Raw genomic sequence first — 24,620 nt, forward strand, 5'->3', positions numbered from 1 at the left:
TAAAACCTTAAAATTTAAAACATAAAATTACACTACAGTAACTGAGTTAATACAACTGGGCCATGTTAGATTATAAATTTGCACATATCTAGACTGATTACAAAAATTGTGTTTTTCTGATCCAGTGATATGTCTTAGAGATAGAAAAGGAGAACATAAGCAACGTAGGTAAATGTCAAAAATAATTCATTTAGGATTATTGTTCAAGTATGTAAAGATGCATTAGACACAGAAAGTCTTCTGTCAGGAAATTTGGAATATAATAGATGAGAGCAACAAGTATACATAGTATTTCAATATAATATGATGTACTCAGATTCATAGGATAATATGTTGGCACTTATTAAAAAGACAACTGTAAAATATACCTTTTAAAGATTCTTTGGACAGTTAACAACTGAAAGTAATAGATTTTTTGGAGAATTTCAGTCCAGTTCTCCCTTATGACTGCCTTCTGCATTTATGGATTTCATATTGTACCTGGAACCTCTAAGCAGGAATTTGATTCTTAATGTGCTTAACGAGACTGCCAAATAAAGATATAGGTGAAATTGACAGATGAATGGCCAATTGAGGGGGATGCATGAAGGTCAAAAGGACGTGTTGAGTTGATCAATACAGTATCATATAAAAAATACATATAAATTGTATTAGAGTCATGTTGTATATAAAATTCACACATATAAACATCAAACCATGAAGTGAAATAGAATAGGAAAAAAATTTAAAAACCAAAAGTTCACATTCTTATGTTTTGAAGTAATTTTCCTAGGATATGAGACACTCATCAGACCAGTTATTATTATAACAGAAATTGTATAAAAACATAAAAAGATAAATTTGTACATCTGGAGAATTGAGAATTATGTTTCAAGAGTTAATCATGCAATCTGTGAGAAAAATTTGAACATAATTTATACTGGACAGTTGTGTAAGATGATTTATTTTGTCAACATAAATGTTAAGAATTAACTTTTAGCTAATAGTGCATCCTCTGGACAGTTTAATTTAATCTATATCAACTGTATTTATTAAAGTTCTTGTACTTACATAACATTTAGAAAATGCTTTAACATACCTTATATATTAATTTATTTGGCCCTCTTAACACTATCCTGTAGAAAGTAGGGCAGAGAGAAATATCCTAATTTTGAAATGTAGGTATTAAACCTGAAAAAGACAAAATTTTATTTATTTTTAACTAGCTGAGCTCTTCTGTACAGATTTTCAATTTCTAATAATATCTAACTATATCCCAAGCACAGTGTTCCAAGTTCATTTATTTTCTTGATCTTTACAATGACTCTGAGATAGGTGATATTATTATTTCCATTTTACATTTGAGGAAACAGCCATGGAATCAACCAGTTTATTGACAGTTATGCAACTAGTAAAGATAAGGCTCCATTAGACTTAGCAGAAGTTTAACCATTTTTCTCCTAATTTCCGCTCTGAAAGTGTAAGGCACTCAGTTTGTAAATCACTGATTTAGTAGACCTATAGTATAACTGTATTTTTAAACTGTTCTTTAGTGAGCCTTAGGGTGTGATTCCCTACCCTCTATCTCTTAGTAATAATAAAGATTTGTGGTAGACAATTCAAATAACATTAAATGCTATAAAAAGAAAGTAGAAGTAACTGGCAATCCCACTCAGAGGTAGCTGCCAGTATTTTTGGACATGCTTCGCTAATAACTGCTGTGGCCTAGCAGAGCTATGGTTTCCCATAATTCGGTTCATACTGTGGATGTTTTGCAACCTGATTTTTCTTTTTTAACTCAGTAGCTTCTTTGTTTTTCATTGTTTGTTTTCATATGTTTCATATGTTTGAATATTGGCTTATATGGTAGCTTTTTGATTTTATTAAAGTTTGCCAGATTAATAATGTATATATTTGTTTATTTTTAAAGGACTTACACATGCTAGTCCAACTATCACTGAAGACCAAAAGAAAAGTGAAGAAACGCAAGAGAGCATTTCAGATGAGGAAAACATTAGAGTTCTACAAGAAAATAATGAAGAGCTAAAAACACGTTTACTCACCATTGAGAATGAACTTAAAAATGAAAAGGAAGAAAAAACAGAATTAAATAAACAGATTGTTAGTTTGCAGCAGGAACTTTCTTCTTCTGAAAAAAAAAGTTTAGGCTTTAGTATAGAGGTCCAACAAATTCAGTCGAGTTATGACAATGTGATTTCTGAATTACATGTGCAGAAAAGTATAAATCAAGAACAGAAGGAAAGGATCATGAAATTGTCAGAGGAGATAGAAACTGCTAGAAGAAACATCACAAATAATGTTTCCCAAATAAAATTAATGCAGGCAAAAATAGATGAACTGCGTAGACTTGATTCAGTCTCTCAGATTGCAAGCATAGATTTACTCAATCTCAGGGATTTGTCCAGTTGTTCTCAAGAAGATAATTTGCCGAATACACAGTTACGTCATTTGGATAATGATTATTTGATAAGTAAGCAGGTTAAAGAACATGGTATTCAAGAACTTAGTAGGGAAAGGTCTTTCCATTCTACTGTTGAAGCCATTTGGGAAGAATGTAAAGAGATTGTAAAGACTTCCTCCCAAAAAACCCATCAGATTGAGGAACTAGAACAACAAATTGAAAAATTACAGGCAGAAGTAAAAGACTATACAAATGAAAACAACAGACTAAAAATAGAGGAGAGGGAGAAAAAGAATCAAGATGATTTACTAAAAGAAAAAGATAGTCTTATACAGCAGCTGAAGAAAGAAGTACAAGAAAAAACCATTAGTCTTGATATTGAAGTACAGCATGTAGTGGAAGGAAAGAGAGCACTTTCAGAACTTATGCAAGATGTTACTTCCTATAAGGTGAAAATAAAGGAACTTGAAGCAATGTTAGAAACTCAGAAAGATGAATGTAGCCATTCAGCCAAGTTAGAACAAGAAATTATGGAAAAGGAATCTATCATTTTAAAGCAAGAAAGAAATCTGAATGAATGTCAAGCAAATCTTAAAGATTCTATCCAAAATGCCAGAGATTTAAGTGAAAGGGAAGTCAAATTGAAAGAAGAAATCATGCAGTTAACAAAAAATTTGCAAGATGCTAAGCATTCACTTCAATTAAAGGAAGAAGAAAAGGAAACAAACTGGCAAGAAACAGAAAAGTAAGCCAAAAGTTATTAAAAGGTTGAAAAAATTTGCATTTCTTTTATTGATTTTTCTATATAGCTTTTAAAGAATTTAGGTGGGCATAACTTAATCTGGTTAAATATAGCATGTATGTTAAGAGAAGAACTTGAACTTTGTATAAACCTGTGGGACTGAATGTTATTTACATGCAGAGTTCTGTTTATAAAATCTCCTGAAATCCTTGAAGTCCTCATTCATGCTATGGACATTCCAAGTTTGTGAAAAGATCTGATTTTGTAGATTACTAGTCACACATATGATCCTAAGTGATTAGTGATATATCACTATAGGAAAGTGATTTTTTCTTTTTAGGTTGAAAGAGGAGCTCTCTGCAAGCACTGCTCTTATCCAGAATCTGAAAGCTGATCTCCAGAGGAAGGAAGAAGATTATGCTGAGCTCAAAGAGAAACTGGCCGATGCCAGAAAGCAGATTGAGCAAGTACAGAAAGAGGTTAGCTATTTGAAAAGTTGTGTGGCCAGTTTAAATGATGATCATTGTTTTCCTTACATATCATGTTTAGACACTAGTTTTAGTATTGATGAGAACATTTGTCAACTCCATAATTTTTTTTAAATGACGAGAACTATTATTGCACCAAAAATTTAGTCAGTTTAAACAAACCGAAGAATGTCTGATAGTAAGAAAAAATACGTGCCTTCTATAAGATTAGAACCTTTTTTTTTTGTTTTAAGGACTAAGCTCAAGTCCCCCCAAAAAGTAAAAAGTAAACTTCTGTTTACAGGTTATATGTAGGAGAGTATGTAGTGCAGTTGTAACAAGTTTTTATTATAATTTGATATTAAAAATAGGAAATACGTTCACATGGTTCCAAATTTAAAATACATGAAAGTATATATAGTGAGGGGAAAACTGCCATCAAGCTTCCCACCAAGGAATCAAATGTTACCAATATTTTTTTTTCTTCTCCGTCTTCCTCTGTTGTTCCTTCCTTCTCTTCCTGTTAAAAAATGGAAACCTCCAATAAACACTGTGTGAACCTCATTTTTCTTCACGTAGTGTATCTTGGCTGTCTCTCCATCTCAAGATATAAAGAGTTTCCAGATGACTTTTTTAATGACTAGGAACATGTATTTATGGTTAATGAGTCCCCTATTGTTGAACAATTAAGGTGATTTCCAGTTAATGATGCAGTGATGTCGTTTTGAACTTTTGTAAGTCTTCCTGTGAAATAAATTCCTAAAAGTGGAATTTATGAGTCACTGGTTTGTACATTTTGATATTTATTATGCTTTTTAGAGATTTTTCCAATTTACTCACCAGGACTAATGTATAAGAAAGTATTGTTGTCTATACTCTTATCCACAAGGTAGTATTTTATCATTATTTCTTTGATATCTGCTAACTTGACATGTAAATAGTATATCTCAACTATAATTCTAACTTGCATATCTTTTAATTAGAATGAACTTTTTTTGGTTTACAATTTATTTTTTTTTCTCCTGTAGTCTGAGTATTCATATTCTTTTAGTTTAGGTTTTTTTTTTTTAATTGTTATTGCTTTATGGGCGCTTATTATATATTTAGGAAATTAACTTTTTAAGGTATTAATTGTGGATAACCCCTGTAACCTGACCCGTATCTTGCCATTTTTCTTGATTTTGATTATGGTGCTTTTTTCCCTTGGAGCAATTTATTTTTCTTTTATGACTGCTGTATTTTGTATCATAATTAGACTTTTTTTAAAAGTTGAAATAATTTTAAATATTTTTCATTACTTAGAGGTAGTTACAAAAGAATACTTAAATGCTAAGGTCTGAAGAATATTCACACAGCAGATGTTTGTGGGTCTCATCCATTTTTTGTTTCCTATCCCCAATGAAGTTACTATAATGAATGTTTTGTATTTGTCTTTTTTTGATCTGTTAAAAATGTAAGTTAAACTATATATATATATATTTTATTTCTACACATTAATTGTGTTCTGAGACATTATCCACATCATATTCCTGAGAGTCATTTATGTATGGTTATAGTTAATCACTTTCATTGCTGTGTAATATTCCAAAGTGTGTGTGACTATACAATTTAGTTATCTATTCTCTTGACCATTTAGATTGTTTTCATTCATTGCCCTTAGAAGAGTGATCCTGTTTTAAACATGGCCCTACGTATACGTGTACAAGAATTTGTAGAGCATGGGGTGGAATTGTTGGGTCAGGAGATAAAGGGGTATCTTATGGTTTTAAGTTGTATTCCTCTCAGTGTCTGTTTTTATTCACTATATGTCTATTCTAGTTTTCACTCTGTGAAATACATTCATTCATATTTTAATTTTGCTGTCCTTTTAAAAATTGTGTTGGATTTCTTTATTCTTGTGTCTGATTCTTTTTTAAAAAATTTATTTATTTATTTATTTGTGGCTGTACAGAGTCTTCATTGCTGCACGAGCTTTCTCTAGTTTCCATCAGTAATTCTTTACCACTTCCCACCAGGGAAGTCCTTGGTTCTAATTCTTATAAAATATATTGCAAATACCTTCTAGCTTACTTGCTGAAAGTCAGGCCTCCTCTTTCTATGAAAGCCAGTCAGTGTTACACTTATTTCTGCGATTATTTTTTCACTTAATTTTTTTCTGTTATCTCGATATTTATTTATTTTTCTGTTCCTCAGTACTTTTTAAAAGATTTAAAACTTTTTTATCCAGCATTTGAAGTCCTTGAATAATTTTTTTAGATAGCATAAGAAAACTCACAATAATATAGCATTAATATAAATTAAAAATCAATGAAAAGAATGTGAACTTTTTGATCAAATAAATTATAATTTTCATGACTGTTAGGCCTGTACTGGTAAAGAGAAGCTCCCGCCATGACTTGGTAGATACCCTCCGTATCCATATATGTAAAATAGTTACTCTATGTGCTTGTGTGTTTTTATTTTTATAAATGGGATCAGCTATATATAAATACTGCTTTTAAAATTTGTTCTAATTTTAAGATTTTTTTTTCATAGTTTTAGGTGGTATCTCTTTTTAAGTAATGTTTTATTGTGCATATGATTAGCATTACTCTCAAGGGCGAGAAGTGTTTTCTGTCTTTCAAAATAAACAATGTATAATGTTAATGCTAATAATAATAGAAGCTTACTCTGGATTGGTTGTTCTAAGTTTACATGTATCATCTCATTTAATTTTCATACAAATGTTAGGCATAGGGACTATTTTTAGCTTCCATTTTATGACTAGGGAAATAGGCATTGAGAGAGATAACTTGTCCAGTGTTAGAGCCAGGATGGAAACGGAAGCAGTCCTTAGGTGCATCTTGGTGCGATACATAGTCTCTATGTTATTGGCAGACAGTTTATTTCTGTAAAATTGATGAAGATGGTGTTTATTAGTGGAAGTCCCTTGTTTTTGAACAAAATAAGATAATATATAAAATTAAATTCTATTAATGTATGATTATAAAAGGAATATATGTTTATTATAGTAATTTTGGAACATACAGGAAGCCTAAAAAGAAATGTAAAAATCACCTGAAACCAAAGAACTACTATTATGGTATCTCCATAATTTTTATGAAGGGGAACTTTGTTCAGTTAATTTCCTTCGGTTTATGAGATCCCTAGCTATCTTGAAAATTGGCCTAAAAATGTACTTTGATTACGTTTTCTATACTTATCCCTTTCCCTTCTCCCTTCTCCTCCCCTTTTCCTTTAAGATTTGCATACTAATTCAAAGTGCTTTTCAATTTCTTTAATAGGTTTGTAGGATTAAGTTTGTAGGATTAGCACCAAAAATCAATTGACCTTCCCTTGCATGGGTATCTTTTGATCTTGTAATTGTTCTGTTTTCATCCTCTACATGCCATTATTAGCTGTTAAGTTATTTCTTATATTACTGGATCATATTACATAATAAATCTTGGAAATCAGATTCAGTATTTTTCCCCTAGAGTATCTCTATTGATTTTTCCATGATAATAATTTCCCTCTTGCATGCATGGGACTATTCTGAGTCTTTTTTAGTAGTATTTACAGAGTTTGAGATTCTGATAATTTGAGTTACATCATGTATGTTGGAATCTGTAATTTTTCTAATGCTCTTAAAAGGACATTAATCTTTGAAACAGTGGCCTTGAATTTTAAACAACAAAAGCAATTAATATTTTTAGAAATACTTAATTTATTACTTTGTAGGTGTCTGTAATGCGTGATGAGGAGAAATTGTTGAGGATTAAAATTAATGAACTGGAGAAAAAGAAAAACCAGTGTTCTCAGGAAATAGATATGAAACAGCGAACCATTCAGCAGCTTAAGGTAACAGTTTTGTTTTTAAAGATTTCAGTAGATTCTGGTGGTATATTTTAGTGTTTAATTAAATGTATATATATATATTTTTAAGTAAGAAATGGAAAATCTGAGGATTGTAACCTGGGAGACAGTCTTTCAGAAAGCTCTTAGGACTGTTCTACCCATTAGAGGTCAAAGCAAAGTTGCATACTTTTTGAGACAAAGGGTTTTGCATCAAATGATATATTGTTGACAATTTACAGTACTCAGATGTGCAGTATAAAGTGAGTAGGGGGTAATCACAGCCCTTTGACCATAAGAAGGAGGGTTATCTCCTAAGGAGTTACCTTGTTGGCACCAGGAGAAGACAGCTCTCTCCCATCCAGCAGGCACTCCTGTGTCTTCTGAGGAGAGGCTAATGCCAGTGCACAGTGCGCAGTTAGAATAGGGTGGGAGGCGGGCACAGAGAGTTTTATGTTTGGAAAAAATTTTTTTTTCTTCTCCTGCCTTAAAATGTTTATCACAACTCAGGACTCTTAGGTGGTAAACCCAGCCCAGTTGTCTGGTAAAGGTGCCTAGAACAGCTGGGATTGCTCCAGAGATGCGTTTGCATTTGCCGGCAGGGAAGGGCACTGCAGCCCCAGGTTTAGGGGAGATTCCCAGGCCTTGGGGAGCCCAGTTTCACGAGGATCTCTTAGTCCGCCAGCAAGATCCCCGACACCTGCAGAACAAGAGTCACGTTTTCAAGAGATGTTTGGAGGCCTTTAGGGGGAAAAGGCTGTTAAAATCCTGCTTTCAAGAAGACAATTATTTCATGATTCCAACACCTTAGGGATCTTTAGGGGACTTTGAGGAACAGCTATGAGTACTTGGCGATAAATGATTTGAGCATCAATCCAAAGGAATGGTGAGGTGTCAAAACAGATGGAAATTTTGTTTATAGTGTGCCCTTATGTAAGCAGACACCGACTAGGTTCCTTCCCTCACTGTTGGACCACCTTTGACCACCGCTGTTGTTTTCCCTCTGTTTCCGTCCCCATCTGCCTACCTCTGTCGCTCTCCGTCTGCTTCTGTCCTGTCCGACCACCTCCACCATTCTCTGTTAACAGCCTGTGTTCTCAGGTTCGGCTGTCTGGTCGCCCCCTTCCACCGCTCTCTGTTAACAGCCTGTGTTCTCAGCGCTCGGGTGTCTGGTCGCCCCCTTCCGCCGCTCTCCTGTTTCTGTCCACCGTCCTTGTTCTCTGTTTCCATTGTGGCAGTGCTACCTGCATCATGCTACGTCCACCTGCGTCACTTTCCATCTGCCTACTCCGCCTTTTGCCGTCTGCTTCCATCCTGTCCGTCCACCTCCTTGGTTCTGTTTCCTTTCTGTGGGTCCCTCTCTGTAGTGCTGTTTCCGGTCTGTTTTGTCCCTGTCTGTCAACCTTGGTAGTTCTGTGTTTCCATCCGTCTCTGTCCACCCACCTCCGAAGCTCCTCCCTCATTTTCTGTCATTGTCTCTGCACCATCCCTCCAGCTGCAGATGGAAGGTTAGATTACCAGACAGGTTAAAACTAGAATTGAAGGATTTCCAGTGTCCATAAATTAATGTTGCATCTTTTTCAAACCTTCCAGCTACTTTCTACATATAGGGGATGTGGGGGCCCTATTTTTTTCTGCATCTTGAGTTTACTTGATAAGGAATTTATTTATGGTTTACTTTGTTGTTCCCATATTAAGTATATTTCGTCCCCTTTATGCTTTTTGTGTTGTGTAAGAGAACATACATGCTAGCTTAAAATGTTGAATGAAGAAAATGATTTGGCATTTTTTAGGTAGATTAAAGGTATAAAGTTGGGGGGGTTGTTTTTGTTTTATTGTTTCCTTTTATCACTCTCACCTTTACTCTGAGGTGAAACAACTTGGAATCTTAAGACTTAGCCTTCTAGGAGATAGATTTCAAAGTTAATAATAAACCCTGTTCAAGTCCCTCTATTAAATATTGGCGTATAATTAAGTTTCATTTGCATTTCGTGTTCTTTCATTTTGCAGGAGCAGTTAAATAATCAAAAGGTGGAAGAAGCTATGCAACAGTATGAGAGAGTGTGCAAAGGTCAGAAACAAAACTCTTCTTCCAGTACTAAAAAGACTGCAAAATAAGTAGCTAGAATAACAATTGGTTCATCATTTTCCTTTGAAAATTCTGAAGTAAAATAAGGGCAACATAAAATGTAACTTTATCAAAAGAGAAAAGCATTGATTCTCAAGAGTAACTTACTACCCTGAAATTTATCAATGAAGAGGGATTAACTTGGATCAGTAACTTGGATGTGAAAATACATGTCCCTACAGAATCTTATTTTTCCTACCCTTTTAGGCCATTGTCCCATAAGCATCTCATATTTCCATAATATTTTTGGAATTTTCCTTTATTTTGGGTCCTTTGTCACTGTTGGCAGGTGTGAATAGATCTTGGCTATTCTATAAAACATTCTTGGAACCAGAATATAGTTATTTTTATATTTTAATATTTTATTTCTTGGCCACATATTGAGATGTGTGGTGTAGGTCCATTTTGAGTACTCTTAATCTTGCATCTTCTCCGTTCTCTCTAAACTTTGATCCAGGCCACTTGTAACCTACATAGTTTCAGATCTTTTTGGTTTTTGCAATCTGCCCTTTCCTTTATTTTTTAATTATTTGTCAATTCATTTTCTCTCATTTTCGTTTTCTAGGTAATATTAATTGTATAAGGGTATTTTTTCTGAGTATGAAGGTGATGTGTAGCTTCCCCCTTTCTGAAACTCTTTTACCTGGGCTTGTGTGATCTGTTCCTCTGGTTACTGCCTTTCTCTCAGAATAAACCTTAGCTGCTGTGACAGATTTCCTGAATCAGGCATCATTATCTTTTTTCTCTTTGTTTTCACTGTTGAGTTCCTTCACCTTTGTGATTTTAACTTTGTATTAGACATTCCCTGATAAGCAGAAAAGTACATTTTTAGCTCTTAAGGGTTTCCCTGGCTTGTCAGTTCAGTCAGTTCAGTCGCTCAGTCGTGTCTGACTCTTTGCGACCCCGTGAATCACAGCACGCCAGGCCTCCCTGTCCATCACCATCTCTCGGAGTTCACTCAGACTCACGTCCATCGAGTCCGTGATGCCATCCAGCCATCTCATCCTCTGTTGTCCCCTTCTTCTCCTGCCCCCAGTACCTCCCACCATCAGAGTCTTTTCCAGTGAGTCAACTCTTCGCATGAGGTGGCCAAAGTACTGGAGTTTCAGCTTTAGCATCATTTCTTCCAAAGAAATCCCAGGGTTGATCTCCTTCAGAATGGACTGGTTGGATCTCCTTGCAGTCCAAGGGACTCTCAAGAGTCTTCTCCAACACCGCAGTTCAAAAGCATCAATTCTTCGGCGCTCAGCCTTCTTCACAGTTCAACTCTCACATCCATACATGACCACAGGAAAAACCATAGCCTTGACTAGACTGACCTTTGTTGGCAAAGTAATGTCTCTGCTTTTGAATATGCTATCTAGGTTGGTCATAACTTTTCTTCCAAGAAGTAAGTGTCTTTTAATTTCATGGCTGCGGTCACCATCTACAGTGATTTTGGAGCCCCCCAAAATAAAATCTGACACTGTTTCCACTGTTTCCCCATCTATTTCCCATGAAGTGATGGGACCAGATGCCATGATTTTCGTTTTCTGAATGTTAAGCTTTAAGCCAACTTTTTCACTCTCCTCTTTCACTTTCATCAAGAGGCTTTTTAGCTCCTCTTCACTTTCTGCCATAAGGGTGGTGTCATCTGCATATCTGAGGTTATTGATATTTCTCCCTGCAATCTTGATTCCGGCTTGTGTTTCTTCCAGTCCAGCGTTTCTCATGATGTACTCTGCATAGAAATTAAATGAGCAGGGTGACAATATACAGCCTTGACGTACTCCTTTTCCTATTTGGAACCAGTCTGTTGTTCCATGTCCAGTTCTAACTATTGCTTCCTGACCTGCATACAGATTTCTCAAGAGGCAGGTTAGGTGGTCTGTTATTCCCATCTCTCTCAGAATTTTCCACAGTTTCTTGTGATCCACACAGTCAAAGGCTTTGGCATAGTCAATAAAGCAGAAATAGATGTTTTTCTGGAACTCTCTTGCTTTTTCCATGATCCGGTGGATGTTGGCAATTTGATCTCTGGTTCCTCTGCCCTTTCTAAAACCAGCTTGAACATCAGGGAGTTCACGGTTCTCATATTGCTGAAGCCTGGCTTGGAGAATTTTGAGCATTACTTTACTAGCATGTGAGATGAGTGCAATTGTGCAGTAGTTTGAGCATTCTTTTGCATTGCCTTTCTTTGGAATTGGAATGAAAACTGACGTTTTCCAGTCCTGTGGCCACTGCTGAGTTTTCCAAATTTGCTGGCGTGTTGAGTGCAGCACTTTGACAGCATCATCTTTCAGGATTTGAAACAGCTCAACTGGAATTCCATCACCTCCACTAGCTTTGTTTGTAGTGATGCTTTCTAAGGCCCACTTAACTTCACTTTCCAAGATGTTTGGCTCTAGATTAGTGATCACATCATCATGATTATCTTGGGTCGTGAAGATCTTTTTTGTACAGTTCTTCCGTGTATTTTTGCCGCCTCTTCTTAATATCTTCTGCTTCTGTTAGGTCCCTTATCGAGCCCATCTTTGCATGAAATGTTCCCTTGGTATCTCTAATGCTCTTGAAGAGCTCTCTAGTCTGTCCCGTTCTGTTGTTTTCCTCTATTTCTTTGCATTGATTGCTGAAGAAGGCTGTCTTATCTCTTCTTGCTGTTCTTTGGAACTCTGCATTCAGATGCTTATATCTTTCCTTTTCTCCTCTGCTTTTCACCTCTCTTCTTTTCACAGCTATTTGTAAGGCCTCCCCAGACAGCCATTTTGCTCATTTGCATTTCTTTTCCATGGGGATGGTCCTGATCCCTGTCTCCTGTACAATGTCACGAACCTCATTCCAATGAGGTTCCTGGCTTCTAAAGTTCTATTTAAATACTGAATGCCATTTACTTAGGTATCTTACTGAGTTTTTAAATTGAGATATACAAACCATAAAATTACCCTTTAAAAGTGTATAGTATGGTAGGTTTTAGTGTATTCACAAACTTGTACAATCACTACCACTATATAATTCCAGAGCATTTTCATCACCCTAGAAAGAAATGCTGTACTGATTAGCAATCACTCTCCATTCATGCCTCCACCAGAACTCCAGTTTTTGCTTCTATCTTAACATAGGCATCTTCCCTCTGAGTGTATTTCTTCTCCTTGGCTGTTGCCATACAGAGTTCCCTTTTCTTACAAGGACACCAATTATGTTGAATTAGGGCCCGCTGTGGAGAAGACGATGGCAAACCACTCCAGTACTCTTGCCTGGGAAATCCCATGGACGGAGGAGCCTGGTAGGCTGCAGTCCATGGGGTTGCGAAGAGTCGGACATGACTGAGTGACTTCACTTTCACTTTTGACTTTCATGCATTGGAGGAGGAAATGGCAACCCACTCCAGTGTTCTTGCCTGGAGAATCCCAGGAACGGGGGACCCTGGTGGGCTGCTGTCTATGGGGTTGCACAGAGTCGGACACGACTGAAGTGACTTAGCAGCAGCAGCAGGGCCCACTGTAATCCAGTAGCGGGAGTTCCCCAGTGGCTCAGGTATTACGAATCCACCTGCAATGCAGGAGACATGGGCTCCACCCATGGGTTAGGAAGATCCCCTGGGACATCCCACTAGAGCAACCCACTCCAGTATTCTTGCCTGGAGAACCCCATGGACAGAGGAGCCTGGTGGATTGCAGTTCATGGGGTCGCAAAGAGTTGGACACGACTGAAGCAACTTTGCATTCAGGCACGGTAATCCAGTATGACCTTATTCTGAACTTGATTACCTCTGCAAGGACTCTTTTTCCAAGTAAGGTCATTTTCACAAGGAGTAGACATAATTTTTTCCTCTGACATCCTGGTGGGTATAAAGGAGCATGTCATTTTGGTTCACTTATTTATTCAGCTGCAGCAAGTCTTAGTTGTGGTCCATGGGATCTACATTGTGTCTTTGAGATCTTTTGTTCTGGTGCACAGCTTCTCTAGCTGTGGACACAGGCTCCACAGAACAGGCTTCGTAGCTAAGACATGTAGACTTCGTTGGTCCACAGCATGTAGGATCTTAGTTTTCTGACCAGGGATTGAAACCATATCCCCTGCATTGCAAGGCAGATTCTTAACCATTGGACCACCTGGTAAGTCCTATTTGTTGTTTTGATTTGCATTTCCTACTGATATTGAGCATCTTGTCTTCTGCTATTGGCCACTGGTATATCTTCTTTGCACAAATGTCTGTTAATGTCCTTAATGTGCTTTGCCTATTTTGGGCAAAAGTTGCCCCCTCTTGCCCCCTCAAACAATTCAGTTGGGTTGTTTGCCCCTCCCCCCAGTTGTGTGTGTGTGTGTGTGTGTGTGTGTGTGTGTATGGAGTTGTGATTTTTATATTTTCTGGCTTCTAGACCCTTATCGGGCAAATGTTTTCTCCTATTCTGTGGGTGGTTTTTCACTTCCTGGATAGTATCCTTTGATAGATAAAAGTTGTTATTTTTTTAAGTTAATTTTTATTAGAGTATAGTTGCTTTACAATGTTTACAAAGTGGAAGTTTTTCATTTTGACGTTACCTATCTTGTTTTGATTGCTTATGCTTTAGGTATCATGTCTAAAAACCTGTTGCCTAATCTGAAGTTACCTTGGTTTTCTTCTAAGAGTTTTATACATTTTCGCTGTTGTATTTAGGTCTTTGATTCACTTTGAATTAATCTGTTTGAGTATAATTTTGTATATTATGTGAGGTAGATGTCAACTTAATTCTTTTTCATTTGGAGATCCAGTTGTCCCAGCACCATTTGTTGAAAAGACTGTTCTTTCTCCTGTTGCATTGTTTTGCATCTTTGTTGAAAATCAGTTGACCATACATGTAAGGATTTATCTCCTAACTCTTAACTCTGTTTCATTGTTCTATATGTCATTCCTTATGCTAGTACCATACAGTATTGTTACTTACCTTTTAGTGAGTTTTGAAATTGAGAAGTGTGAATTCTTTCACTTAAAAAAAATTAATTTATTTGGCTGCCCTGGGTCTTAGTTGTGGCACTTGGGATCTTTAGTTGTGACATGCCAGCTGTTAGTTGTGGAATGTGGTATCTAGTTCCCTGACCAGGGATCGAACCTGGGGCCCTGGCAGTGAGAGATCTTAACCGCTGGACTACCGTGAAATTCCCAATCACTGAGTATTTCTAATCCAGAATTTTACATGACATTGGTATGTCGTTTCTTTCACAAGTTGATGCAGTGTCCCTTCTTTCCACAACCAACCTGTTCTCAAACATTATGCTTAAGCTTTTCCTCCTTGAAGTCTTGCTAGGATATTATATAGCTTTCAGTGATCCTCTCCCCTGAATGTTAAACACTTGATTGATTGATTGTCTGGCAGGCATTTATTTAGCTATGATAATTCATAGCTGTCTTTAGATAGCTTTGATGAAATATCTAGTTCCTGTCCTTTCGCTTTATTTTGTGTTATTTGTTGCATATTTCTGGATTCTTTTCTTGAAATAAAGTTCAGTTATTGGAGGCTGTGACCAATATAATTATCTTTTTTCTTTTACTGTTTTTTCCTTTCAAAATAGATGGATAGCCATTAATGAAGTTATCATTGGTGTCTTGGGACTTTACTGATTGCTGTCTAGATACTTAAACTCCTTTTTTTGAACCCTCTAATTTAGAGCAGAAAATAGGATGTAAGAAGAACAGATTATTTGAATAAAATTGTGATTATATAGTCAATATAGTTGCATATCATGCTTTTTCAAAGGAAGAGTTTGGGTTAGAATACTGGTACTTCTTTAATCCTAAGAAAGAATTCTGTTGCATTAATTCTCCTGGTGGCTTATATCAATGAACAGAAATACTGAAAAGTATTCAAAATATTTTCTCATTGTTTTTTAAGCTTACTTTATAGTAAGTATTTTAATATTTTGATATTTGTGTCATTTTTAGTGTTACTTTCAGTGCTGTGAGTTTGAGCTATGCTCTTATAGATTCATCACCTCTGACATGAATAGTAGTCTTGGTAAGAGGTGTGGGAAGTGAGCCCTAGTACTGTGTCACCAGACAGTAAGCCAGTCTTTCCTCCTTAACTCTTTCAGGTAGGATTAGAATTATTTATAATCCATTATTATAGTCATTTTTTCAAGGGCCAGAAACAGTTTTAGTAAGGTTGTAATAGCACAGTTGTTCCTGAGGAGCTGGTTTAAAAAACACTAGAAGTAAATATTTTGCTTTGAAAATTTTTCTAGAGAAAATAATTACTTGAGATTTTCAAAAAAGTAAATTTGGGATTGAGAATTTATTTTTTATTTATTTATTTATTTTTGAGAATTTATTGTTTTAAGGAGCTAAAAATTATAGTTTTAGTTTTGGTTTAAGAATATTAACAGTAAAATTTGTCAAATAGGGTTTTTTTTTTCTAAATCCCAGTATATGTGTTTGTTACTACTGGTGTACCTCAGAGATGTTTCAGATTTGGTCCTGTGCATGCATGCTAAATTAGTTCACTCATGTCTAACTCTTCGCGACCTTGTGGACTAAAGAGCCTACCAGGCTCCTCTCTCCATGAGATTCTGCAGGCAAGAATACTGGAGTGGGTTGCCATGCCCTCCTCCAGGGGATCTTCCCAACCCAAGGATCGGGCCCAGGTCTCCCACATTGCAGGCAGATTCTTTACAGTCTGAGCCACCAGGAAAGCCCTTAGCACACATGCACATAGTTAAATAGCTTAAAACAATGCAAATAAATACATTACCTTACAACTCTGGAGGTCAGAACTCTGAAAAAGGTCTAATAAGGCTCAAATCAAGATAATCTGCAAAACTGTGTTCCTTCTGGTTGCTTTAGGGGAGAATCTGCTTCTTTACCTTTTCCAGATTAAGACATAATAGTATTATGTTTATAAAAACAGTGCTCACACCTAATTAAAAAATACTTTATTGCTAAAAAATGCTAACCATCATCTGAGCTTTCAGGGAAGTGTAATCTTTTTGCTGATAGAGTAGGGCCTTACGTTGATGCTGAAGACTGCTGACTGAACAGAGTAGTGGTTGCTGAAGATTGGGGTGGCTGTGGCAGTTTCTTAAAGTAAGACTGTGAGGAAATTTGGCACCTCAGTTGACTGTTCCTTTCATAAACCTGTAGCATGCTCTGCTGTTTGATGCCTTCTTACCCACAGTAGAATTTTTTCAGAATTAGAGTCAAGCCTCTTAGACTCTGCCACTGCTTTATCAACTCAGTTTATGTACCATTCTGAATCCTTTGTTGTCATTTCAACATTTTTCACTCAGAGTAGATTCCATCTCAAGAAACCACTTTGTTTGCTCATCCATAAGAAGCAACTGGTCATCTGTTCAAGTTTTATCATGAGATCGCAGCAGTGTAGCCGTATATTCTGGATAGCTGGTAGCACTTAGTCAGCACTGGCTGCCTTCACCTTGCACTTTTCAGTTTGGGAGACGGCCTCTTCCCTTGAACCTCGAGAACTAACCTCTGCCAGCTTGAAACTTCCCTTCTGCAACTTCCTTACCGCTCAGCATTCATCACATGGAAAGAATTAGGGCCTTGCTCTAGATTCGCTTAAGCGAATGTTGTGGTTGTTTTTGATTTCTCTATCCAGGCCACTGAAAGTCTGTCTATATCAGCAGTAAGTCTGTTTCGCTTTGTTATCATTTGAATATTCACTGGGGTAGGACTTTAAAGTCTCTTGAAGAACTTTAATTTGCAGTCACAACTTCAGTGTTTGGAACAAGAGGCCTAGCTTTTGTCTAGTCTCAGCTTTTGATATGCCTTCCTTACATAATCATTTCATTTCTAGCTTTTGATTTAAAGTGAGGGTTGTGTGACTCTCCTTGAACACTTCCTTTCACTTGAACATTTAAAGCCCTCTGTAGTAGTATTAATTGGATTAATATCAATATTGTGTCCTAGGGAATCGAGAGGTCCACAGAGAGGGAGAAACAGGGAAATAGCTGGTCATGGGAGCAGAGCACGCACAGTCTTTATGGGTTAATCTTACTGTCTTGCATTGTTGTAGTTCATAGCGTCTCCCCTAGAAATACAACAGTAACATCAGAGATCAGTGATCATAGGTCATCATAACAAATACAACAATAATGATAGAATTATTAAAATGTGATACAGAGGCAGGAAGTGAACAAATGCTGTTAGAAAAATGGTGCTTATAGACTTGCTTGATGCAGGATTGCCACAGACTTTGAATTTATAAAAAACACAGTGTATCTGAAGCACAATTAAATGAAGAACAGTAAAATAGTAGTTTTATGATTTTTATTAATAGTTTAATTGTATTGAAAATGATTAATTTTATTTGAAAAGCTTTTCCATCTGTTTATTCTTACATTCATCTGTACATCAATTATTTATTTGATCCTTCATTTATGCCAGTACTGGTCTAGGCGTTGAAAATATAGCATTGAAAATATAGTTTTGTCTATGTGGAACTCATATTCTATTTAAGTTAACTTAATTTTCAATATGGATATCTAGATGTAGATGTTCATAATTTCTAAAATGTTCTTTCTAAATTTTTAGATCTGAGTGTTAAAGAAAAAATAATCAAAGACATGCAAATGACCCTGGAAGAACAAGAGCAAACTCAGGTAGAACAAGATCAAGTGCTTGAGGCTAAATTAGAGGAAACCGAAAGACTGGCCAGAGGTAAAACAAGATTGCTTACATATTTCAAAGCATACTTTTTCATTTTCTTTCTTTTACTAGTTTGCTTTCCTTTTTAATGTGGTTTAATATTTATAATAATTTATAATAAGAAAGTATTTATTGTCTTTTTGGAATATCCTGTCACTTGTTATGTTTTACTGTGATGAAGATCGTTGTATCTCATTGAAAAAAGGAATCAGTACACTTTCATAATAACTGGATGATTTGCTTGCAGTGTTCCCCAGATGTTAAGAATAAACTTTCAACTTTTTTCACCTCTCAACAGCAATTGGTATCATCTGTATGTTTAGCTCAATAAATACTCTGATTCTATCCTTCAGAATATCATCAAAGGGTTTTTGTTTTTGTTTTTTTTTAATTTTTGAGAGCATGAGGTTTCCTATATATTGGCATGCATTTGAACTGTATACTCAGAACACTATTCAATGAGTTATTGAGAGGTTTTCATAGTTCTTGTCTAAGAATTTGGTGAACTTGTAGAATGGTCTGTGTTTATGTGTGTGTGTGTGACAGTCTCTCAGTCGTGTCCAACTCTTTGTGACTCCATGGACTATACAGTCCATGGAATTCTCCAGACCAGAATGCTGGAGTGGGTAGCCTTTCCCTTCTCCAGGGGATCTTCCCAGCTTAGGGATCGAACCCAGGTCTCCTGCACTTGAGGTGGATTATTTGCCAGCTGAGCTACAAGGGAAGCCCAGAATGGTCTCAGTTCTGTTTAGTATCTATCTTGGTCTATGATCTGCTTCTGGGCTCTGCTGTCTGTATCCCATGCCACATATATCTCTATGCAGTGTAACTTTTGCATGTAGTTTAAAAAAAATTTATATTTCCATATCAGAATTGGAAGAATGGAAGGAAAAATGCAAAGATTTGGAAGCCAAACATAGTCAAAGTTCAAATAAAGAATTTGAGGATAACACAGATGTACTTAATACAAAACTCACTAAGCTTCAAGATGAGTTACAGGTACGATTTTTATCTACATGTGTAATTGTATCTATATATTTATTATATTTCTCATAAGATGATTTAGTAAATATTTTATAATTAATTTAGATATGGATATACTCATAGCTGGGAAATGTTAGAGTATAATTTCTCAGTACTCATTGAAATGACATGGGGAAGAGATTCCCTAGGATACAGGCTACTAAGTGCCAATGAAAATGCAGTGGTTGGGTCCTCAGTTTGACATATTTAATTCTTGTATCACCATGTCTTATGTCTTTGTACCTGTTTTTGTACTGTTTAAACTTTTAGCTCTTCAAGTACTGCTGTAGAGAAGAAACTATTAGGAAAATTATTTTGATTATTGTAAATTTAATTATTAAGCTGGAAAAGAATAGAATTGTATGTCTGAACATTGGAATACATTTGAAACTATATTACTACATTTGAAACTATATTACTACATAGAAGATAACCTGTTTTCTGTTTATATATTTTTCCATATTTACCTTTCACATACCATGCGTAGAATAGGAGATACAGGGCAAAGATTTTTTAATGGCACTTAACAAATATTATGTAAAATTTTATACATTTTATTTATTAGAAATTACAATCCAATGTAGTTTTGGCATTGAAGGAAGCATAGTAATGAGTTTTGAAAAGATTGCATCTAAATTATTTTCTTAAATTCAGGCTGTATATAATTAGATATTAAACAAATAAATACATTCCTTTCTTTTTTGTAATTATTAATTACATACTGAAGAATTTATCCTTTCCATTGTCGGAACCAAAAGCAGCTGGAGCAGAGTGGATAATCCATTAGTCATGAAAAAATAACACTAATCACTTTGCGAATGTTCATACTGAGGAATACTGGTGTGTTTTGCATTCTAAAATAATGTGATCATGTATCTTAGATAATAAAGTTTGTGATTCTGTAATGGACTAGTGATAATTTATCTGGCACAGTGGTTTTGCAAGTTTTAAAAACAGCAGATTTTTAAATACATAGCTTTTAGTGTAGTATTATTTTTGCTTCAGAAGAAGTTTTATGTCAGTTTTGAGTGTACAAATGAGATGTTTTTGAAGTTGAAGGATCTATGGAAGCCTCTTTAAAATTTATTGACCAGCTGTATTTTCTATTCAGCTATTCCTTATATTCTTTAATAAATATTTGTCCTGTTACACAAGTTACTCTTTATTTGACATTCTGTATACCTGGGAACATTTTATTTTTGGAATCACAGCTGGAAATGCCCCCTACAAATCAATTTTTTTTTTTTTAATCTAGCATTTAAAACGACTTGGTTCTCTGTAATTCTTTCAGAAATTTTAGTTATTTCTTAAGCTCACTGATGAAGGACAGCTAAATGGATTTTATAGCGAAATTAAGTTTATGAATGAAATAACTATTTAGGAAAGCAACCAACAGTGTTCATTTTATAGTCTGAAATATACTCAAACTTTCTCATTATTTAAAGAGAAATGCTTGTTTTAAGTTTTTGAAAAGGTGAAATGAAGAGCCATGGATTATATGGAAATGTTTACAAATGCAGATTTATTAACTGCTTTCGAAACATGTGGTAGTTACTTGTGCTGTTTCTACATGTAGGAATCTGAACAGAAACATGAAGCTGAAAGAAAAAAATGGTTAGAAGAAAAAATGATGCTTATCACTCAAGCAAAAGAAGCTGAGAGTCTACGAAACAAAGAGATGAAAAAATACGCTGAAGACAGAGAGCATTGTTTGAAGCAACAAAATGCAATGGTTAGTAATAGTTATACTTTATCTGCTGTGTATTTTGCCTGCTTTCTTTGGCTTCTTAAATTTTTGCCTAGGATTCTTAGATTCTTATCAGTGTCTACATGGTTGTGTGGGTTTGGTTTTTTTTGTTTGTTTTTAAGGCAGTTTGTCTATTTGTGAGATGAGTTTTCTATCCCAGTTTATCTTGAAGTTCTTATTTTTGGGAAAATATTTCTCAATATCTAGATTCAGAACTTAAAAATATTTTCCTTTTGACTGCTGCAGGGTTATCCCTACTATAATGTATGCATTTTACCTCATAAGCTGATTTCATCAGATCTTAAAAAAAAAAAAATCAACTATATAGTTTCTAGAAGACTATAGGTAGAAATAACTTTCTGTTTTACTAACTATAGTTCTCAAGTAATTCTGTCTTATTAATAGTTTGTGTTTTTTCCTTCTATTTTAATCTACAACTTAGTCTCTTTGATACTCAGTCAGAAAAAAGTTCAAAGTCATCGTTGATCCTGAGAAGACTATTGAGTAATATATTATCTTTAAGTGAAAAGATAACCTAACCGTAACCCTATTTATAGTAATAGTAACATGGCAGTATCACATTGCCATCTGTTGGCATTTCCTTTATGACAGAATTTTACTTATATCAGCTAAACTTTTCTGTACAAAAACATTAATTTTCACTAAGTTAAAGAAGATTTTCCTACAGAATTTAAAAAATATTTTTTATTTTGAAATCACTTTATTTCCAGAAATGTTGCGAAGCTAGTACAGAGAATTTCTATATATCTTATTACCCAACTTCTGATGTTAGAGCTTACATAACAATAGTACAGTGATCAAAACCAACAAATTAATATTATTATAATACTGATTGCTAAATTATGGATCTTACTAGAATTTCACCAACTTTCCCACTAATTTTTTTTTCCTGGATGTAGGATCATATCTAGGATACTGTGTTCCATTTAGTTGTCAAGTTTCCTTAGAGTCCTGACTCTGTTTTCTTTGTCACATGACAAAGTATGTGAGACTAATACTTGTTATTACTACGGCACTCAGGTGGCAATATATTTCACTTCATGTGCCAATGCCACCTGACTGGAGTTAGCTTCAGGAAGTGTGTTGAGCAAGATTGAAATGCTGCATCTGTCTTAACAGGAAATGCTGCTGCTGGTTCTCTTTCTGTCCATAGCCCATTCAACCTTCCAGACAGTAACAAGAGGCAAGAAGTAAAACCAGAGTTGTTGATTTTCATAGTTAGTCACTCCAGCCCCAAACCAGGAATGGGCTTACTTCTTTTCCTAATCATTGGTCCCTCTGGCAGCAATGCCAGCAAGTAAACCTCCTTTGAATTTTTAGTCCTAGAGCAAACTAGCTTTCTCCTTTCTCCTATATATTTCTTTACACTTGTACCTAGGATGTGTGTCTGCAATATTTAAGAAATAAATTGTTGATTTTTAAAAAGCCTTTTAAACTGGAATACACACAACACAGTAAGTAAAAGAAACGTTGTTTAATGAATTATTATAAAGCCAGTCCCCAGTTAACTACCATAGAGTTTAAGAAATATAACAATATTAGCATCCAAGAGACCATGTCTTCTCAATGATAATAACTCTTCTATCTTTTAATGTTAAACTTCAGTTTTGTTCATTTTTTAAAACTTTATATAAATAAACATATGTAGAATGCATTTTCTTGTGCCTGGCTTCTTTCACTTAGTATTACGTTTGTGAGGATCATCTATGTTTGTTCCAAGTAGCTGGAGTTAGTCTCCTTTCATTGCTGAGTATTTCAGTGTATAAGTATACCACAGTCTGTTCAATTTAAAGTTGAAGATAAAGGGGTTGTTACTGTTTGGGGCTCTTATGAGTAAGATATCCTGTAAACATTTTTATATACTTTTCTTAGTGCACGTGTGGATTCATTTCTATTGCGTATATAGACAAGAATAGAATTGCTAATGGATAGGGTAAACATCCCTGGAGGAGGGGATGGCAACCCACTCCATCATTTTTACCTGGAGAATCCCATGGACAGAGGAGCCTGGCAGACTGCAGTCCATAGGGTCACACAGAGTCTGACATGAATGAAGCAGTTAGCAGGCAGGCAGGCACGGTAAACATATGTGGAATTCTAGTAGAATGCCAGACTTATTTTCAAAGTAGTTTTATGCATTTGTACTGCAACTCGTATTATTGGATGTTTTGTTTATTGGCTTTGCCTACCCAAGTCCCCTTGTTTATTTTCTATTTGACTATCTTTTTTTATACAGGAATTCCTTATACTTTCTGGATTGGAGTGTATTGCAATTACCTTCTTTCAACCTCTGGTTTACCTTTTTACTCTCCTTGCCTTTTTAGAACAGAAATGAAGAATTACTCTAATTCATTTTCTCAGTCTTTTCCTTTATGAACTTCAAGGATATGAATATGTTCTCTTACATTATTTCCTGAAAGGTTTGGGGTTTTACCTTTCATATTTTGATTCCAATATTAATTTTTGTGTTGGGGTGAGATAGGGGTAAAGGCCGTCATCGTTCTTGTAAATTTGAATTACCAGTTGACCTGGTAGTACTTTTTGAAATGGCTGTTGCTTTTCTACTGCTCTGCAACTTTTGATGTAGGTCCATTGTCCAGTGGTTAACTTTTGTATATGGTGTGAGATTATAAGTCTCTTTTTTTCCATTTGGCTGTTCAGTTGTTCCGTCACCCTTTGTAGAAAAGACTGTTCTTTTCTCCATTGAGTTTCTTTGACATTTTTATGGAATATCAATTGACCATAATATTTGTGGATTGTATCCTCTGTTCTCTGATATCTGTATATCCTTAAGACAATATCACACTGTCTTTATTATTATATATAGTAGGCTTAAAATGACATGGTATGATTGCTTCTACTTTGTACTTCATTTTCAAAGTAAATTTGACTATGTCATTTGCATTTTCATATTATTTTTAGAGTCAGCTTTTCCACTTCTACTCACACACAGACACACAGATGCACACACACTTGCTTAGATTTTTACTGAAGTTGCTTTGACTCTAGATCTTCTAAGGGAGAACTGACATTTTAAAAATACTGAATCTTTTGCTCTTTGAACACAGGTTCTCTTTATTTAAAAAAGAAAGTGAAAGTGTTAGTTCCTCAGTCTTGTTCGACTCTGCAACCCCATGGACAGGCTCCTTTGTCCATGGAATTCTCCAGGCAAGAATACTGGAGTGGGTTGCCATTCTCTTCTCCAGGGGATCTTCCCAACCCAGGGGTTGAACCTGTGTCTCCTGCATTGCAGGCAGATTCTTTACTGGCTGAGCCACCAGGGAAGCCCCTTGTTGACTTACGTGCTCCTTTATCTCTTTCAGCAGTGTCTTGTAGTTATGTTTAGATCTTGCACATATTTTCTCTAATTTGCCACTATTTTGAACCCAGTGAAAAAGTATTTTTAATTTTCATTTTTCTATTGTTTGTTGCTATTGGTTTTATCATTTATTTTTTTGTAATTTTACCATCTCATTTTGCAAATATTGAGGGAAATGCTAGAATTAGTTTAAAAGCTATAATTGTTTATTGAAGGAAGTGCCCAGTAAGCTTTTTTTGTTTTGGAATGAGGTGGGATAGGATATAGTATGTGGATAGTTAAGGTATATAAAGGCATTATGTATTAGGTTTTTTAAGTAAA

The 24,620-nt window shown here is 35.4% G+C and overlaps 1 protein-coding gene across 4 annotated transcripts in view; it reads left to right on the forward strand.

Moving 5' to 3' along the window:
- The window catches only part of KIF20B (kinesin family member 20B), an 83,376-nt gene that overhangs the window by 45,402 nt on the left and 13,354 nt on the right, over positions 1-24,620 (forward strand). For all 4 annotated transcript variants that reach the window (XM_069567947.1, XM_069567948.1, XM_069567949.1 and 1 more), the window contains exons 20-26: positions 1,910-3,146; positions 3,484-3,622; positions 7,331-7,450; positions 9,455-9,515; positions 18,076-18,201; positions 19,061-19,188; positions 20,789-20,944. In XM_069567947.1, the coding sequence (XP_069424048.1) occupies positions 1,910-3,146; positions 3,484-3,622; positions 7,331-7,450; positions 9,455-9,515; positions 18,076-18,201; positions 19,061-19,188; positions 20,789-20,944 (1,967 nt within the window). The remainder of the gene's footprint in view (positions 1-1,909; positions 3,147-3,483; positions 3,623-7,330; positions 7,451-9,454; positions 9,516-18,075; positions 18,202-19,060; positions 19,189-20,788; positions 20,945-24,620) is intronic.

Source organism: Ovis canadensis, chromosome 22, assembly GCF_042477335.2.
Source record: "Ovis canadensis isolate MfBH-ARS-UI-01 breed Bighorn chromosome 22, ARS-UI_OviCan_v2, whole genome shotgun sequence".
In the NCBI taxonomy this organism is placed as follows: domain Eukaryota; kingdom Metazoa; phylum Chordata; class Mammalia; order Artiodactyla; family Bovidae; genus Ovis; species Ovis canadensis.